The sequence below is a fragment of the Mustelus asterias genome, chromosome X, assembly GCF_964213995.1.
Source record: "Mustelus asterias chromosome X, sMusAst1.hap1.1, whole genome shotgun sequence".
NCBI classification, from domain to species: Eukaryota; Metazoa; Chordata; class Chondrichthyes; order Carcharhiniformes; family Triakidae; genus Mustelus; species Mustelus asterias.
Genome location: NC_135834.1, coordinates 13248579 through 13269504, shown reverse-complemented (window position 1 = coordinate 13269504; position 20926 = coordinate 13248579). Strand labels below are relative to the sequence as shown.

General features: G+C 40.8%; 1 protein-coding gene across 2 annotated transcripts in view; it reads left to right on the top strand.

Moving 5' to 3' along the window:
• spats2 (spermatogenesis associated serine rich 2) overlaps positions 1–20926 on the top strand; it is a 116291-nt gene that overhangs the window by 76318 nt on the left and 19047 nt on the right. For both annotated transcript variants that reach the window (XM_078201283.1, XM_078201284.1), the window contains exons 8-9: positions 4293–4428; positions 20759–20817. In XM_078201283.1, coding sequence (XP_078057409.1) covers positions 4293–4428; positions 20759–20817 — 195 coding nt within the window. The remainder of the gene's footprint in view (positions 1–4292; positions 4429–20758; positions 20818–20926) is intronic.

Genomic DNA, 20926 nt, shown 5'->3' with positions numbered 1-20926 from the left:
AAAACAGTCACCGTGTCTATCTTACTCGAGCTACGATAAATGTGTTCCTGCTCAAGGTAAAGCGGTGCTGCCACTTAAGATGCTGCATCAATCTATTTTACCTGCCAAACAGAAGAGTGATACTGTCTACTTGACTTCATTTTAATTGAATTTGTGCAAATAAAAGCCTTTCAGTGAGAAATTGTTGACTGGATATTTTGCCTTTTTTGGAGTGGAGAAGTGCAGAGGAACTTGTTACATTAACAAGAGTAAACTGAATAGCAGCCAGAAGAAGTTTGGTCTATCTGAACAAGGTTGACCTTCGCTTTCACTGAGATAGGGTTTGTGGTGGTTCTGCTGGTGAGGGTCACAGCTTGAATGTCATAGTGGAATCAGCGGAGGATGGTGACATCTCTGAAGGCAGCCAAATTTGAGGAGGATACTTTCACGGTTGATAGAATCAAAGGATCTTGTGAGGTCAAAAAGGTCCATGTAAGTGCTGGTTCTGGCAGGTGGCAGTTGAGGGGGACTCTTGAAGTGATCTTCCCTGTGCAGGCAGGAGGGACATGCCTCTGTAGTTACCAAAATCAGACTTGTCTCCCTTCTTGAATATAGTCACAACCCCAGCATTTCTGAGATCCTCTGGCATATGTTGTTCTTCCCAGATGCATTCCTGAAAAGGTCAAACTTACCTGCCGACCGTGGGGGACCTCAGCTTGTGACCGATCAAAGTAGAGCAGGTTCAGTTGGGAAGGCACCAAACACATTGAGAGACTTCATTGGGATCAAACAGTTAAAGTTGAGGCATTGGAAGTACCTTGCAAACAACCTATCTACCCAACTTTTTGAGCACCACTTACTCCTTGTGGCAGTCTGAGAGTCGCACAGTGGACTTGCTAACCATTTCAGAACCCATCAAACCAGAGTTCTCCTCGATCCCAAGGGACTGTCGAAAGAAAAAAAGAAGGTATATCCCACCCTCCTGCTGGGTTGAAGCAGCAAGCAGCAAGGACACTACACTTCAGTGTGCAGTTGTGTTATTGTTTCAGAGTTGCTTTATTGCATCCGTCCAGTAACATGACAAAATACATTAAATCCATGTAGTCCAACTACAGGCTCAAAGTACGTAAAACTGTTTTTGTAACTGAACATTGAAATCATAGAATCCCTACAGTGCAGAAGGAGGCCATTCGGCCCATCGAGTCTGCACCGACCACAATCCCACCCAGGCCCTACCTCCACATATTTACCCGCTAATCCCTCTAACCTACGCATCCCAGGACTCTAAGGGGCAATTTTTAACCTGGCCAATCAACCTAACCCGCACATTTTTGGACTGTGGGAGGAAACCGGAGCACCCGGAGGAAACCCACGCAGACACGAGGAGAATGTGCAAACTCCACACACTGACCTGAGCCGGGAATCGAACCCGGGACCCTGGAGCTGTGAAGCAGCAGTGCTAACCACTGCGCCACCGTGCCGCCCATTGTATTCATGAATCTATTGAAAACCACTCTACTTTTAATTTTAATGTTTTCTTTGGATACTTGTTCACAAAATAATAACTAAGTGACACAACAATGCTTTGCAAACACAGCAGTAAGATCCATTTGTCAAGCCGTGTTCTTGTGTCCAGATCTGGTGTTCATGTGCAGTCAAATGGACACCAGTAAATTTGTGCAAGAGCTAAAGTAGATGTCTTTTCTTGTTTGTACATACAGTAAACTGCTGACAAGCCTCAGATAGTGTAATACACTGGTTGATTCTTCAGCAAACAATTAAAGAATAATAATGTGCTTTAATGTTCAAATAATATTATACAGGCCATGAATAAATTCTATATTTGCCCACTAATGGAATGCAAATCACTGAGTTTTTAAAAAATAAATTTACAGCATTTGGGCATTGCTAGCCAGCATTTATTTCCCATCCCTAATTGCCCTTTAAAAGGTGGTGCTGAGCTGCCTCCTTGAACCGCTGCAGTCGCTGAGGTGTAGGTACACCCACGTGCTGTTGGGGAGAGAATTCCTGGATTTTGATTCAGTGGCAGTAAAGGAACGGTGATATATTTCCCAAGTCAGGGTGGTGAATGTCTTGGAGGGGAACCTCCAGGTGATGGTGTGCCCATATATCTGTTGCTCTTCTCCTTCTAGATGGTAGTGGTCATGGGTTTTGGCACAAGCTCCCAGATGTTAGTCGGAGGACTTTGCACAGTCGATGGGGCTGGGTTTGCTGTTGTCATTTCCGGTGCCTAGGTCGATGCCAGTCTGGATTCACATCTTTATATTTTCTTTGTAGTGGTTGCCTACAACTGAGTGGCTTGCTAGGCCATTTCAGAAGGCATTTAAGAGTCAACCACATTTCCTTCCCTAAAGGACATTAGTGAACCAGTTGGGATTTTATGACAATCAACAATGGTTTCATGGTCATCATTAGACTTCTAATTCCAAATTTTTTTATTGAGTTTAAATTTCACCATCTGCTGTGGTGGAATTCGAACGTGGGTCTCCAGAGGATTACTGGTCCAGTGACAATACCACTCTGCCACCACTTTTCCTAACATATTGTTTGCCATTAGATTTGATGCAATGCAGTGTCATGCAGACCAATGGGGGGGTGGCTTATTCCACATCAGAGACTTCCTTCGATAGCACCTACTAAACCCATGTCCTCTACTACCTAGAAGAACAATGGCAGCAGATACATGGGGTCACCACCACCTGCAAGTCCACCTCTAAGCCGCACACCATCCTGACTTGGAAATATATCACCATTCCTTCAACGTCGCTGAGTCAAAATCCTAGAACTCCCAACAGTGAGTGGTTCAAGAAGGCAGCTCACCACCACCTTCTCAAGGGGATGGGGAATAAATACTGGCCTAACCAGCAACGCCCACATCCTATGAACTAATCAAAGAAAAACTACCCTCTACTGTATTGGAGGAATGTGGCAGGGTTGTCAGTCCTGTACATGACTATAAGTGATTGGTACTGAACCTCAACATACTGTGGAAAACCATAAAATAAAAATGTCCAAAGTGAACCTTTAACCATTGTTGCTCTTGTAATTGGAGCCAGGCAATATCATCCCCTCCGCATCCAGTATTTACAAAGGTTTAACTGCAGATTCAGCTGTGACTTTCCCTGCCCCCTGAACAGTTTCTCCAAGGTTTTTCCTCCTCATCATCATTGGGATCAAACTTTAGACATCTTTGTTTCCACTAACATTCTGTTATGCTAGCTAATCCACAATTAAATTAATCTGATGATCAATGTAATATCACAAGTTATGGCCCCAGTTAGGGCAAATAGCAAAACATAGGAAAATGACTAAACCAGCCAACATGCCCTCAAGGCCATTTAAGGATGGTCAACAAATGCTGGGGTAGTTAACTATGCCACATCCTGAAGGAATTTTTTTTTAAGAATCTACAACGCATTTATATTGTCAAACTGGATAAAAGCAAATTACTGTGGATGCTGGAATCTGAAACCAAAAGAGAAAATGCTGGAAAATCTCAGCAGGTCTGGCAGCATCTGTAAGGAGAGAAAAGAGCAGAAGGAGGCCATTGGGCCCATCGAGTCTGCACGACTCTCCAACAGAGCATCTTACACAGGCCATAACACCGTAACCCCACACATTTACCCTGCTAATCCTCCTAACCTATACATCTTTGGACACTAAGGGGCAATTTAGCATGGCTCATCAACCTAATCTGCGCACCTTTTGATTCAAAACAGAGTCAACTGCATATGCACAATTGTTTTTTAGTCACAATTTTGGACTTTGTTTCTCCCTGTTATACGTTATACCTCCCTCATAAAAGCTAACAAAAAATGTTTCACTGACTTGTACAGGCAGCCTGATCATTTGTTTTTGTTAAATCGAGTCTCTCTACCAGCAGTAAGTGTGAAGTAAGTCCAGTTAATCTCCTTAGTGCAGAATTGAGGAGGTGGTGCACCGTTTGATGGGTCGCCTTTTGGATGAGATGTTAAATCAAGACCCCCTACCTGCCCTCAGATCGATGTAACAGAAGTCCATGCACGATTCAAAGAACAGCAGAGGAGTTCTCACACTGTTCTAACCTATTTCTGTCCCGCAATCTGATTACCTGCTTATTGTCTCATTCCTGTTAGTGGGGGCTTGCCTTGTGCTGCTGTGTTTCCTATATTACAACATTCTCTTAATGTTGTAGCTAATAGTGTGATTATTTTGGAGAGCTTTTTGGATCCTTCCGTACCTCCTTTTGCCAAACTGATAGTGAGGGGTGTAGTTTCATCATGGTATCAATCATCTCACTTTTTTTCCACTAGGTACTAATATAGAGAAGTCAGCAAAAGACTTGCAGCGATGTACTGTGTCCCTAGCTAGGTACCGGGCGGTTATTAAAGAAGAAATGGACATTTCTATTCGGAAAATGAAGGTGGCATTTGCTGAACTACAGAACTGGTAGGTCATTCACTGAACATAAATGACAGATTTCACCGTCAATTATTAAGCTGCAATGTAATAAATTGATAAAAAAGGAAAAGAATCTCAACTGATACTCATTTCAGCGGAAGTTAATAATCCCTCTTAAATACTGAACTCCTTTTTTAATGTGCCCCATTCTTCTTTTAGCGTGATTGGGAAAGATCTGGATCTGTGTCTGCATTCATCTGTCAATAACCTGTTTCATTGTGAACACGTTGTCAGCTAGATTCTAGCTGCATTTTCATTTAAGATGTGTAGAATGTTTGACCAGGAGGAAGGGAGTACACCTCATCAAGGAATGTGTTTAAATGATCAATGACTGGGCTTTGCAGCATTCAGTAAGTCTTCTTGTTCTGTTAGGATATGAGCCACCATGTTCCCAACAATTATTTGGCTGGGATTGCTGAATTGCACCTATTCTGAATTACTGCTTGCATATCAATTATACCTGCTGATGACACTGGGTGTTTTTTTTTTAAATAGAGTGGGAGGTTTCATCATATTGGATCTACTTTGTGTCAAAATTCCACTGATGTTAGTTTTGGATATATTAATGACTCCTTAGAAATGTTTGGAAACTATATCTAGCAATGACCTAAATGCAGATAATGAAGTGGGTGAGGCAGGATAAGCTGCTGCTGAGCAGGATCTGGCCGTTTAAGGAAAGAACAATCATTATGCAATTCCTATATTTTCAGGCAATACGAATGTATATGAAACTTGATTTTGTCACCAAATCCTTGCTGTGTGCCTTTAGTCATATCCTGTTGCCTGACCACACCCATAACAAATACAAGATTTTTTAAATAAAGTGTAAACAAATTTTACTAAGGACTAAAGTCCACCCAAGTCAAAATATGACAGTATATTGTCTTGTGGATCACTTCTTAAAAATTACCTTCTGTAACCTTCTACTGTCTGTGACCCTATACAGATCTCTAATTCTGCTCCATAATCCAAACCTTAAACTTTACTATCCCTGAGAAATGGGTGGCCTTCCAACCTGCCCGCCCCGCCTCAACTTTTCCATGCAAGTTTTTTCTTTTCAGTTTCCTTATACACTTTTGTTTTGCACCAGTCAGAAGGGAAGGTGACCTGTTCACAGGAATCTGTCAGTCCAACTTTGAACTCACCAGTTTGTTTCACTTGGCTTTAATAAGCCTATTGCAATTAGGAGCCTGCCATATGGAGGATTTCAAGGGAGAGCCTGCATAGATGCATTCTGATGAATTATATCACTTAACTCCGTTCCAATGATGTACTTCCATAGTTTTGAAACTATAGTGGTTGTTCAAATATTTCTGCAAAAGTATGCCTGGGTTGTTATTTCTTGTATTCTCCAATCAAATCCTTTTTTTTGAGACTCTCAAGCCTTGCTGTATGTAATAGTCACTGCCTTATAACACTGCATAGTCTGTTGTTCAAGGTGATGAGTTGTGACCAGTAGAGCTCCAGTTTAATCTGCCAGCAACACACTGTCATGTATGAAAAGGAATGTAGCAATACTTTAGCAGTGCTTGGAACAGACACTGAGGCCATCTCTTTATAACACCATCCAACCCATGAGGACATCAGAAAGGATGGATAATTGTGGACAACCTTGCATCATGGTTTTTTTTTCAAGAATGCCAGATTCAGTGACTGCTGTATCTAAGCTCTTCCTGGACCATAGAAGATACTTTATCATAATATGGTACATATTTACTAAATTTTAAAACAAACTTGTGTGGCCTACATGTGGGGGCAGCTAGCAACTAATCCAAATGATGATTTTTTGCTTTCACCTATCTGAAGTAATTGGAACTTGTGCATCAATTTTAAGTATTTTTTTGACAACGCATAAGTGAGAAAATTAACCATTACCAGTAAAATAGCACACTTTGTCATTTTAGAACTTAGATTGGTAGTTGCAGTTTGGTAACTAGTGTGCATCGTACAGAAGAACCCTGTTTAACTTAGAAGTGAAGTATTTATTAACCTCAAACCTGTCCTTTTGTGGAAATTAAGGAAATACTTGCTAAACAGTCATGGAGAAAATGTTAGTGACGATGAGAATCAAATATATTTGTGGTGATTTGTTGTGGGTTGAATTTGAAGTCTCAGATTAACCATCAAAAGGAGATGAGGGTTCCCCAGTGTCAGATTTGGGGGGTGACCCAGAGCTGTGCTGGGAATCCCCCTCGGGTAAGCGTTTACCTAGCAATTGTCTAGAAGAACTAACTTCCCCTGGATAATTGCACTGCTGGGAACCAAGCCACAAAACGATTTAAATTGCTAAGTTTGGATGGATGGTTCTGCGAGTTTTACATTCATAGTTACTCTGAAAGACCCAGGCAGAGCCCCACACAAGACCCCAACTCCCATGGGATTTCCCCACTTTCCTTTGACCCAACCGTGCTAAACCTCATAACAGCCCCACCGACCCAAATGACCCGGATATACAAACACCCCACACTTAGTTTAGAACCCTACCTTCTCCCCATGGGACCTTTAAACTCACCTGCTTTATGGCAGCCAGTGTCGTTAAAAAGGGGAAGTATCTTCCTTTGCTTCACTCCTTTAACATTTCACCACTGGAGCCAGGGTCCTGCTTTGCTGCTTGAATCGCACCCGGTCTGAGTCAGGAAGGTCGGTGACACAGGCGATTTAGAATTTAAGTGCAGGGAAATCATGTAGCAATCCGCTGCTGTTATGCTATGGCCCGAGATTCTTTAGAACAGAAGTTACTGTGAACCACAAGTTGTATTTTGCAGTATGTAAATGAAGAATTTAAATCATTTGGAGACTCTTTACCTTTAATGAGTTTTATTCTCAGATATTGCAACAGTCACTGAGCAAGGTGCTATCTCTTGGCATTCTACTGTATTGCTCCACAGGTTTCCAGTCACTGCACAACTTTTTGACCTTTGAGAGCTATGACTTCATTGCTGTAGATCTACAGGGCAAATCATCCTGTACTGTTGGCAGTAGCATGCCATTATATTTCTAGGACAAAAAACAACTATAATTGTATTTCACAGTATTGTAATTAATCAAATGAAAAGCCAAAATTCAATCATCAAATCGTCACAAAGATTGAAATTTTTCTTAAATCTCAACATGCCAGGGACAGATTGTATCTGCCATATTTAGAATATTTTTCCACAACTTAAAGGTCATTGTAACTCCTCCTTCCCTTTGGGTTCATTTAATCTGTTGTATTACTCTTCTAGATACCTGTATTTTGTGGTTATCTGCTTCAGGTTGTTGCTAAGCAACATGGCTTAGACAGTCCATTCCTCAATAGTCATGTGATTTGCGTGAAAACAAAACTTAAAACTAATTGGAAGGGCAGGGACATTGAAACTATACTACACATTGTGATTTTTCTATGTTGAAATTCACAGTGCAGTAGAGCAGCTTTTTGCCGTTTTGCAGAGCAGTAAGATTGCAGTTTAGTTTCCTCAAGGGCAGAGATGGGATTGTAACTTGACTTTAGCCACATTTTTGAGAACAACGTAGATGAAGGTTTGGAAGTAGATCATCCACCTTGTTTATTTGTAGGAGGTGCCGGGTCTGGGGAAGCAAGAAGGATAAAAATAAGAACAAAAGATACCCCCTGAAAAATTTCCATTGGTATAGAAACTATAATTTGGCTTCTATTACACAATTTCCTTTAATACAGAAGCTTGTGAAGAATTTTTGATGGAAAAAGGTAGGGAAATGGAGAAATTACATGTGAATAGAGATCAAGACTTGTTTCCAGACATATAGTGTAAATATCAAAGTGACATTGGAATGTTTATCTCACAGGAGCAAATAATCAACTAATGCACTAGTTTCAGAAACAGCAGTGTGTTTTGATATTGGGTTCCTTGTTCACTTAGAAACATTGTGATTGGTCTAATAAAGTGATTTTACTGTAAGTTAGTCACATCCTTTGTCAGATGTGCTTATCTGGGGAAATCTAGCTTGTTGTGCTTCCTTTTGATGAAGGAATAAAGAAACATGCTTAATGCACAACCATCCAGAAGAGGAGGGAGGATAGTTGAAATGAAAGATAATAGTTTATCATTCATAATTGGGTGTGGGCATTGCTGGCAAAGCGAGAAAGTGGTGGGGTTTCTTTAACCACTGGTAGCATAATGTTATAATTAAAACCTGTTAGTTCACTTCAGAGAGCAGTTAATAGTTGACTGCATTGCTGTGGCTCTGAAGTCACATGTAGGCCAGACCGGGTAAGGACAGCAGATTTCCTTCCCTCGAGGACATTAGTGAACCAGATGGGTTTTTCTGATAATCGACAATGGTTTCATGGTCATCAGTAGATTCTTAATTCCAGGTATATTTTATTGAATTCAAATTACACCATCTGCCGTGGCAGGATTCGAACGCGGATCCCCAGAACATTAGCTGAGTTTCTGGGTTAATAATCTAGCGATAATACCACTAGGCCATCACCTCCCCTCAAATGTCCTTCAGATTGAGTATACAAAACTGAATGTAGTACTCCAGATGGGGTCTGGCCAAGGCTTTGTACAACTAAAGCATAATTTCCTCCTTTGTGTTCCAGCCTCATTAAGATTAACCTTTTGATTATTTTTTGTAGCTGTGCATAAGTTTTTGGTTTTTAATGTACCAATACATTCATTCCTTTGCTCCTGCACAGTTCTTGGTCTCTTGTCATAAGAAAATATTCTGATGTCTTTCTTGGATTCAGACCTCACTTTACTCACATTGATCTCCATTTGGTACAGTTTTGCGCATTCATTGAATCTGTATATTGCTTTGTAACTTCCTGCTCCCACCTACTTGCATGAAACCTTATTCAATAGCTTCTGAGAATCCATATAGACAACATTCGTGCACCCACCTGTACTCACCATGTTAGTGGCCGTATCTTACCATTCCTTCACTGTCACAGGACTAAAATCCTGGAACTTCTTCCCGAACAGCACTGTGGGTGTACCCACACCACATGGGTTGCATCTTTTCAAGAAGGTAGCTCAGCACCACTACCTCGAGGTGGCCTAGCCAGAGACACCCATATTCCATGAAAGAATTAAATTGTTATCTGTCAATCTCTTTGAATGATGTTAAATAGCTTTTTGGAATTTGAATCACTCCCAACTGTCAATTAATCGCAGGTATGATAAAGGAAATGTAAATAAAATCATGTGCCAAAATCTGGAGTACAAAGCAACATTGCTGAAGTTCTGTCAACTTTTTAATATTACTGATGAGAAACAATTTTATCCACCTAATCGAAGAACCTTAACACTTGGGATAAAAACTGCATTGTTGTTTAATGACCTCTACACATACAACAATTTGGTTACATAGCAAACAGCAAAACATAGGAAAAATGACTAAACCAGCCAACTCACCAAAGGGTGTGGTTTTAATCTCAATACTAACATATGAATGGATAGGTTTTCATTTTGCTGTTTGCCACCTTTTCTCTAATTGGATTGTTGACTTTATAATAACTCTGTGGCCCATAAGATATGCTCACCACAATGGAACCATGCAGTAAAGTTGTGTCAATTACTGGCTGATAGCACTCTCGTGGGACAATTATCTTAAACAAAAGAAATTTCAAATTAGTAAATTGCAGGGACTAGAGGAAGTGGTTTTAATAACAAATAATTTTAAAGGTTTTGGTTTCCATTCCTAAATTTTTGTTCAGTTTCTGAGCTTTAAAACAAACTCTTCCAATGCAAATCTGTGTTGTGTGATTAATTGCTGCCTTTTCTCTCGTGTGTCCAGATACCTCTGTGGAATGAAGTGGCTAGCAGTTCACGATGCCACCATCTGGCCATAAATTTAAAAAAATGAATACTGTTTTTTTCGAGCTTTGTTTTTTCAGGCGTGGGTTCATTTGACCCAGTGGCCACTCTGCTTATGTGGGCCTATATGTTCATTGTAGCCATTCAACCATTGAGGGAGATCAAAACTGAGCCTAAACCTGCCCTTCACCCAGTGCACTTCCAGCTAGATAGCAATCAGAGACTGTGTGCTAAAAGAAGAGCAAAGTTTAATGTTAAAATATTTGTTGTTGGTGCAAATCTCATTTAATTACGTCAAAGATTAAACAGCTGTTTTTTGAAAGCTGGAGTGAAGATGAAGACAACACCAAAAGGGTGGATCAGGGGAGCGAGAAACAGAGTTAACGTTTCAGGTCAAGATCCTATCTCCAGAACCTGAAGAGAGGGTGAGTAACCTGAAATGGTGACTCTGTTTCTCTCTCCAGCAGATATTGCCAGACCTGCTGAGTATTTCTAGCATTTTCTGTCTTTATTTTGGATTTCTACCAGTGTTTTGCTTTTGTATCAAAAGGGTGGAAATTTGTGCACAGCTGTAACTTGGTCAGTTAGAAATCTAGCATCAGTTTCCTGGGTAGTGGTATCATTTTGATCCATATTTAGACACCGAAACTGAGATGAAATCTAATTTCTTCACATTCTGGTTTCTGTTTTCTATTTATTTGCACCTGTTGTCTATTATCTGCTATCTATGGTATTTTACCCCTTTTAATTTACATTCAGAAAATTACATAGACTGTACGGATGTTATACATTTAACTACTAGATCAGACACTACAATTTGACAGCTTGTCAATTAAAATAATAGTGTGAGGGTTTGACCAAGTGGCTTTTGTCATTCTTCTCAACAGTCTTTACTGGTCCTACCCCTCTTTAACTCACAGGTAACTGGGTGAGCTAGTTGCGTAGACAAATTCATAGATTTCTGTGAGCTGCCTAAAACATTCATAGGCCATTGTCTGAAATTACTAGATCTGGAATGCAGTGTGTGGCAAAATTTTCTTTTAGTAATGTAATGACAGCTTCTGAGTTGGGACTGCGAAGACTTATCAACCTCAATCCACCTGGAGTAATAGTCAACAACTGTGAGCAACATGCTACCCTTGAGCTGGAAAAGGTCAACTCTGAGAGATTCCCACAGTCTGAATGGAAATGAGGATACCGTCAGTGGTTCCTTTTGCTCCTGGTGACGGATCGCGCAAGTAACGCAGCTTGAAATCATTTCCTCTAATGATTTTGAGATTCCTGGCTACCAAATGGAGTTCCATGCTCTAGAACGACGCTGTAATGCTCAGGTGTCCCTCATGTATTCTCTCAAGGACCTTGAGTCTGAGGGCTCAGCACTGGTTTGATGCTAGTTTTGATATTTTCAACCTTGCTGCTTTAGTTAACACCCTCTCTCTTAAACATACAAAATTGAACATATGGCCAACAACCTGAGAGAACCTTCCCTACCCCACTAGCACTATTTAAAAGGAACATCAAAATTTTCAAGAGTAGTAACTTATGACTTTCCGTTAGCTCTCATTGAGTCGTGATGCCTGGAATGGGCAGGTTGTCTTGTGAGCAAAGGTTGGACAGGCTAGGCTTGTATCCGCTGGAGGTTAGAAGGGTAAGGGGCGACTTGATTGAAACATATAAGATCCTAAGGAGTCTTGACAGGGTGGATGTGGAGAGGAAGTTTCCTCTTGCTGGAAAATCTAGAACCAGGGATCACTGTTTAAAAATAAGGGGCCTGCCATTTAAAAGAGAAATGAGGAGAAAGATAATTCACAGTTATGAATATTTGGAACTCTTTTCCTCAAAGTGGTGGAAGCAGAGCTCTTGAATATTTTTAAGGCAGAGGTGGATAGATTCTTGGTAAGCAAAGGGCTGATAGGTTATCGGAGGTGGGCAGGATGCAGATTTGAGGTTACTATGAGATCAGCCAATGTCTTATTAAATTGCAGAGCAGACTTGAGGGGTTGAATGGCCTACTCCTTGTTTATATGAAAGTACTGGTGTTTCAAGAAGTGAGGTGAAGCTGGCGAAGACTGCAGGGAGTGGTGCTGCGTATGAGGAAGGAATTGGTTGTTTACCAGCCATGGGTGCTGCAGCAGCAGTCACCCTTACTGTGAAAAAGGGATGGTGCAAAGGCAGCAAATAATGCAAGTTACTTGCAGAGGATTAAGAAGTACGGGGAAAGGCTATCAGCAAGAGCCCTAATCCACCTAGTGTGTTATGGAAATACTTTTCCTCCCTCCACCTTAGCCAGAGGTAGTGTGTTTGTCAGCTGCGATTCACCAGGTCGATGCTCTCAGTACCCTGCCTGTGGCTGTGAAGCAGGCTGTGATCATTAATTTGTGTTAGGATCCTTTCAGGCTCCAGCTGATGACAAATCTGACATCTCTCAGTTCACTGTCCACTGATGCACCCAAGTGGTGGCAAAGGTTCTGTACTCGAGATAAGGTTTTGCTGTATTTACTCTAAGTAGAGAGAAGGAAGCATAGGGCACATATTTGCCAGGATGGTGGGCTTCTCCATGGTGCTTAGTGTGTGTCAGATCAAGTGATGATCTCATTTGTCTCTTTCCCCAGTTGACTGTGCGCACACAGCTTTACAGACACTTCACCTCAATGCTGAGGTGTGCCAAAACCGCATTGGGCCAGTGTGACATGTTTGCCGACTACTTGTTAGGCCTAAAGTTTACGATTGAGATCTGAATGTGCAGTTGGTATGCAACCGCCCCGGCACATCATGCGGTTTATGCCCAATACCCTGGCAGTAGGCATGATGCAGTCCTCCTACTCCAGTCTGCTGTTCCAGTAATCACCATGTCAACCAGGAGGGTGGCTGCTGGCTGATAAAGGATCCCCTGGCTAATGATTCCCCTGTGCAACTCAATTGCACAAAGGGGTCATAGCATGCAGGAGCAAGGAGGATGTGTTGATCTTGTTTAAGACACGAGTTCGACAGGAGGATTGCACCCAGTTCCGGGCATCACACTTTAGGAAAGATGTAAAGGTATTGGAGAGAGTGTGGAAAAGAATCCCAAAAATGGTTCCAGCAATGAGGAACTTCAGTTATGAAGATGGATTGGAGAAGTTGGGACTGATTTCCTTGGAGCAAAGAGGAGATTTGATAGAGGTATTCAAAATCATAAGAGGTCTGGACAGAGTAGATAGGGAGAAACTATTCTCCTCTGTGAAAAGATCAATAACGAGGGCACAGATTTAAGGTAATTGGCAAAAGGAACACAAAACCTTTTTCATGTACTGAGTAGTTACAGTCTGGAACGTACTGCTTGGAAGTGTGGTAAACTTGGGTTCAGTTGAAGCAATCAGAAGGGAATTAGACTGTTAACCTGAAAAGGAAGAATGTGCAGCGCTACAGGGAGATGACAAGAGAATAGCAGTAAGTGAGTTGCTCGTTCCTAAAGCAGACATGATGGGCTGAATGGCCACCGCCTGGCCTGTAATGATTCTGTGACTCTAGGTATCACCAATCTCTCATTATAAATCGGTAAATCATCCACGACATGTCTTTGTTCCTCAGAGTATTGCTTCAGAGTGAGATTATTTAGAATATATTTTGGCCTTTTAATGTGGTATTCCTGAATTTTTGTAGATTCTTCAGCTGTTTTTGCGCCTTACAAATTTCATTTCGTCTCTTGTTGGTAGCAAATGTGTGGTCAATGGGGTGTATAAGACTCCTTATCTTCAACAAAATGTATGCCCTCTTGTTCAAGCTTTTCAACTACCTTTGTAGTTTGTTTTCCTTGGGTGTATTCGATTGTGGCATTGAATCTCATCCAAGTCAACTGAAATGTCTGCACTCATGGTGGCATCGTTGCTAATTCTTTAGCATTTAATAAGGTAACCGATAGTTTGTGGTCTGTCTCGATCATGAACTTTAGACCTAAGTAGTCAGCAAACATCTCACACAGGCTCATGTAGCTCCTCGTGCTTCATTTACAATTATAGTGTATCTTCGTTCCATTTCAGTCAGTGAGATGCGTAGTCTGCATTTACCATCTCTCTGAATTGTAAATTATTGCTTCTACTCCAGTCGATGATGTATCTGCAACAACTAGAGTAGGCCGTTCTAGATCCTAGTGAGCCTATATGTTCAATGGAATGAGCATCTCTTTTATCTTTTCAAACAATATTTGTTTTTCTTTCCAACACCATGCTTGATCATGCCTAAGCAATTGTCGGCAATAGTTCATTTACATCTGCCAGATTAGGCACAAACTTTCCTAATTAATTGACCATGTCCATAAAGCGTTGAAGCTCCATTATGTTGCGAGGTGGTGGCAAATCTTTGATTACCTTGGTTTTATGAGGATCAGCCCTGATAAAGTGTCCCAGAAATTTAATGGGTGGTTGGAAGAGCTCACATTCATCATTATTAAGAGTTAGTCCTGCTTTTCTCCAAGCATTGCCACACTGCTCTCACTCTTGCATCATGCTCCGATTTAGTCGACCCATGGATTAGATGGGCAGAAAACCCCATCTAATCCTTCTAAAATGCCCGTCATCAACCTCTGGAAAAATCTCTGGTGCTGATGTAATTCCAAAGAGTAGTCAATTAATGCAATGTCTCTCAAATGGCATGATGAATGTAGTCAGTAGTTTGGATTTCTTGTCTAAAGGTAACTGCCAAAAAGCACTGCATGCATCTAGATTGGTTAAAAATTGTGCTTTTCACTAGCTTTGCTTATCACAGACACTATTGGTTGGATCTCCCTTTCCACAGCTTTGTTTAACTTTAATTCATTTACAGGGTGTGGGTGCTGCTAGTTAGGCCAGCATTTATTGCCCATCCCTAATTGCCCCTTGAGAAGGTGGTGGTAAGCTGCCACCTTGAACCACTGGTGTAGATACACCCACTATGCTGTTAGGGAAGGAGTTCCAGGATTTTTGATCCAGTGACAGTGAAGGAACAATGATATATTTCCAAGTCAGGATGGTGAGTGACTCAGAAGGAATCTTCTAGGTGGTGGTGTTCCCAGGTATCTCCTGCTTGTCCTTCTAGGTGGTGGTGGTCATGGGTTTTAAAGGTGCTGCCTATGGAGCCTTAGTGAGTTCTTGTAGATGACGCACACTGCTACTACTGTTGGCAGTGGTGGAGGGAGTGAATGTTAAGTAGGCTGCTTTATCCTGGATGCTGTCGAGTTTCTTGTGTTATTGGAGCTGCACTCATCCAGGCAAGTGGGGAGTATTCCATCACATTCCTGACTTGTGCCTTGTAGATGGTAGACAGGCTTTGGAGAGTCGAGAGGTGAGTTACTTTCTGCAGGATTCCCAGCCTCTGACCTGCTCTTGTAACCACAGTATTTCTATGGCCAGTTCACTTCAGTTTCTGGTCAAAGATAACCCTGCTAGGATGTTGATAGTGAGGGATTCAGCGATGTAATGCCGTTGAATGGCAAGGGATGATCCTCTCTTGTTGGACATGATAATTGCCCAGCACTTGTGTTACTTCCTACTTCTCAGCCCAATCCCGGATATTGTCCAGGTTTTGCTGCATTTGGACATGGGCTGTTTCAGTCTCTGTGGAGTTGTAGATGGTGCTGAACATTGTGCAATCATCAGTGGATATGATGGAAGAAAGGTCATTGATGAATCAGCAGAAGATGCCTAGGATGCTGTGCCAGTTACCCAAGTACAGAGGGCTCAGGCACAGTTGGGCAGAGCTTGGGAACCCCCAAGTGTGCTTGACTAGCCTGGGACATCCATTCCATTGGGGCATTAGTTTACAGGATTTTCTGGAGTTTGAGTGGAAGCTCCCAATAGTATCTATCCCTCCCGTGAGATAATCTGCCTTATCAATCATTAACCGTATCCACAAACATTGCAGATGTGCCTGAAATCAGTTATCAGATTACCAGGTCCACCACAGAGGAATTGGAATGTCTATCCTCAGCCCAAATTATCACTAGATAGATGAATATAGAGAGGGAGAAAGAAAGGGCCAGCCAGAAAGATAAAACCAACATGCAAGGGAAACGATCAACCAATGGGAGATGAGAAGAGAACCCATTACAGGAACGTGAATTGCAAGTTCCACACAAGGTATATATAGTACAGGACACTCCCTCATTATTAGTTGTCAATGTTCAAATATACAGTAATGTAAAACAAAAGTTCTGGTGATGAATATTTGGGTATTATTATTTATTATTTGGGTATTATTTTATTTATTGATATTTGGGTTTATTAATCTCACTGGAAAAAAGAGCAGCAATCTGGAATGTGTTCTGTTAACCAAACCACATTCTATTTCCAGGGCATTTTTTACTGTTTCCTGGTACTTGTCTCTATATTGAGAATGCCTATCCTTTCACATACCAGAAATCTTTACCTAATGCTTTGTATTTTCTGAGAAAGTGATAGGGTCACAGTGCGCATTGCAGAGATTTACTATATCTGAATGCCATCTTAAAATTCTAACCTTTGTAGCCTTCTCTTCACTCAAAGGACATGAACTAAGACTTTGTTACAGTGTTTTGAGCATCGCTATCATTTGAGCATCCTGGAATTTTAATACAATTATTTTTTGTGATATTAATATTTTGCCAAATGTTATATTCCCATGTGGATGAGATTACAGCTGTTTAACATAAATAATGGAGACTAACCACACTAGTAAGTGAATGGAGCATTGTGGTAGTATGTTCTGCTCTCATTAAATGTTCAACAGAAAAAACTTTTGTCACTTAATATTTACCACAAATTGGTTCTGCATTTGATATCAACAATGTGTCAGTCAGCGCTAATGATGTCAGTCAGGTCCAGTCAAGATTTGGTCCAGAAAAAATGACAGGCATAAAAAGTATTTGGAAATGATCACAAAGCACTTTATATTCATTTGGTTGAAGGAAATATATTTGTACAAGCTCCTTTCTTGCAAAACACTGTGCTTAGTCTCTGTACTGAAAATTATTTATGTGCCTTACATGGTAAAGCATGGGTTGTGTGTACAATTGTGGGAACGGTGGCTGAACAGTTAGATACTAAACTACCAGCCTACAGGTTGAGTTCAAATACCACCAGTTGTGAAATTGAATTAAATAAAATAACCAAAGAAGCTAAAACCCAACTGACTTGCCAATCAATATCCTTCCAGGGAGGAGCCTGTCACTACACATGAACACTGGTCCCACAGTGCATGGTCGACACTTATAGATGGGCAATTAATAATATGTGATAGTGTTTTGCTTGAGACATATTGTTGGCGTAGAGATGAGGGATCTTAACTCTGGATAATGACATTGGGTGTTTGAAATGGGTGGGGGGGGCAAAAATTCTATTCTCCATTGCTAATTTAATGCTTACAAAAGTCACTTTTTTTAAAGAAAAAGGTTTGCGATAAAAACATGATTTCTGTAGTTCTACTTATGGAGCTTTAACTGGTGGTATGATGCAGAATTTTTTTAAGTACTCCTTTGATTTTCCCTGTGCAAAAAAGTGGTTTGAATGTTTCTATTCTTGGAAAATGCATGTCATGAATTGGGACACATTCTTGTCTGGTCAGTGCAAATTGTACATTTCATACTTTTATTTGCTCTTGTCTGTGCCACTATGAGCCACTGTGATGCAAACAACTGTATATCTATCATGTTAATAAAAGCAATTCCATTTTTATTTTAGAAAAGCAAAATACTGCGGATGCTGGAATCTGAAACAAAAACAGAAAATGCTGGAAAACCTCGAGGTCTGACAGCATCTGTGGAGAGAGTATAGAGCCAACGTTTCGAGTCTGGATGACCCTTCCTCAGAGCTCTGACAAAGGGTCATCCAGACTCGCAACGTTGGCTCTACTCTCTCTCCACAGATGCTGTCAGACCTGAGGTTTTCCAGCATTTTCTGTTTTTGTTCCGTTTATTTTAAATGGAGTACTAGGCTGTTGACTATGAGTACTAAATTAATGTAATCATGTTCCGTTATCTTTTTAAAACACAGCATTTTCATTAAAGCTATGAAACCACTCCCTGATGGATGTTTTGTAGCAACCAGATAATTTATGCTATAATTAAGTTCTTCATTCTCATTCCAGTTGTGGTGTACTGCCTTTTATTATTAGGTTTTGAAGATATTTCTCCTCATGCTCAGCTATCGATTTATCAGCTTTTTACTGCTGCACATGAAAACATATTTACACATTTATTAAAATGTTTTACATTATTGTTGATGCAATTAAATGTTTCATGTAAACTTAGTATTTCAGAGAAAATCTTACATATGAACATTATGCCATTAAAATTCTTCAATCTTTCCAGTTTATCAAATGATTGAGGGAAAGTTTATGAACTGAGTATGAGTGAATTACAAGGTATTACTCGGAGAGTGAGGTTCAGATAATCCAACCTGCAAGAGTAAATTTTAACAGTGTATGAATGTCACCTGCCTTTTAAGATTGGATCACTGTTTGACTGTTTGAAGTGAAGAAATCATCCCCTCATCCTGCAGGTTTCCCCTTCTGTTTAGTCTAGTCAGGTTTGTTGATGATCATGATGCTGAGTGTAAAACATTTATCGCTTGCCACTCCTAAAGGTGTCAGGTTGTGATTAGGATTAAAAAGTTCTAGCCTGTTCAGTTCATCCATATTCTGATTAGGAATACCACTACTCCCACTCGAAATATTGTTACCTTTTTAAGTAAGATAAAACAAATTGGATTATTGGCACAATCACAATATTATCAATTAGTGGTTTGCATTCTAATTGATCCCCAGCTTGGAAATATGACTATTAGTACTTGATATTTTCAAATCTGTATAGTTATTCCAAATTCCATTATGCATTCATTTTTGGCTCATTAGAAATTGGTCACCAATATTTGCATAGGGACGTCGGGAATAATTGGCATTGGAAAATCACTTTTACATATTAAAGTAGCCAGAGATCATAGAACCCTACAATGCAGAAGGAGGCCATTCGGCCCATCGAGTCTGCACCAACCACAATCTCACCCAGACCCTATCCCCATACATTTACCCTAGTTAGTCCCCCTGACACTAAGGGACAATTTAGCGCGGCCAATCCACCTAACCCGCACATCTTTTGGACTGTGGGTGGAAACCGGAACACCCAGAGGAAACCCACGCAGACGCCGGGAGATCGTGCAAACTCTGCACAGACAGTGACCCAAGCTGGGAATCGAACCCGGGTCTCTGGTGCTGTGAGGCAGCAGTGCTAACCACTGTGCTACCGTGCTGCCTAGCATCCAACTCCTGATCACCACTAACCCTATGGGAGTCCAGAGGAAGAGCCTGCCCCAGATTTTATAATGACCATGCAACATTAAGCAGATCACAATTCATATAAAATATTTAGCTTCTACGGGGCTTTACTATTGCTAAAACAATTTTTAGTGTATTAAAAATCTTATGTTGTCTGACTAATTGTCAGTGTCACTTAACTTGTACAAAGAAAATTACAGCACAGGAACAGGCCCTTCGGCCCTCCAAGCCTGCACCGACCATGCTGCCTGTCTGAACTAAAACCCTCTACCCTTCCAGGGACCATACCCCTCTATCCCCATTCTATTCATGTATTTGTCAAGATGCCCCTTAAAATTAGTCCACTTGTCTCATCAGGAACTGATCTACAATTTCAACCTGAGGCCCAAGATGGGGCAGCTGTGTCGGTTCCCCTTGCAGAATCCAAAACAGGACCAGAAAAGGACCAGTGGATACATTTTGAAGTTATATTTCAAGTTTCTCTGTTAACCAGGTGGAGGAGTTCTCCTCCAGATCTCGCGAGGGACGCTTGGGCCTCCCCTTCACTGAGGTGCCCTATCCCCTCCCCCACCATCTATGATAATGGTCAGATCTTTCACTCAAGCAACCCACTCCCAACCCCAGTTGCTCAAACAGGCTTCTTATGCTTCCAAACCCTCCTGGTAGCCTTTGGACATCCTCATCCCCCAATAGTTCCACAGATTCATCCTTCCCTGCTACTGACGGCCAAGGACCCTTCACATGGCCTATTGATAGAAGTAGAAAACCTAATTAAACAACTTCATGTTTTTGCAAAGTAATGTTGCTGTGCATTATCCCAGTTCTTCCACATTTTTTTCCAAATCTTCCCTCCATTTTGTATAATCATCCAAAACTTTAGCCGCTGTTTGGAAACTGTTAATTTCAATGTCAAGAGCTGCATGGATGAAAATCCCATTTTGTTTCACACACAATCAGAGCTTTTTAAAAAAAAACAACCTATTCATAGATTACATGCTGCCACTACTTAATGTATTGAAAAATGTAAAATTAAGTTTGTTGCACTAGAAAGAGAAAGGAATAAAATACTTAATAGCTTGATTAGTATCACAATTATTGACAATTTATAACATTCCTGAAAGGTTACTCTTTAAAAATTTGTTCTCGGTCATTTTCTAATTTTCACTTAAAGGGTTACAATATGATTCAAACCATTCGTGATTAGGGATTACATCCCAGTGAGACTACATTTTTACAATTGGAAACCACCAAATAAACCTTTCTTGCTTTCATTGCAGTTTCATGGACAGGGAGGTGGCACTGTTGGGAGAAATGGATAAAGTCAAAGCAGCAGCGTGTAAGTGTCTAACCGTTTTACAGTCTAGAATGGGATCCTGTTTTAGGAGTTATTGCTGTGGCAGTTTGTGGAGTGCTCAATTATGTTTATAGTCTATTAAACTCCATCA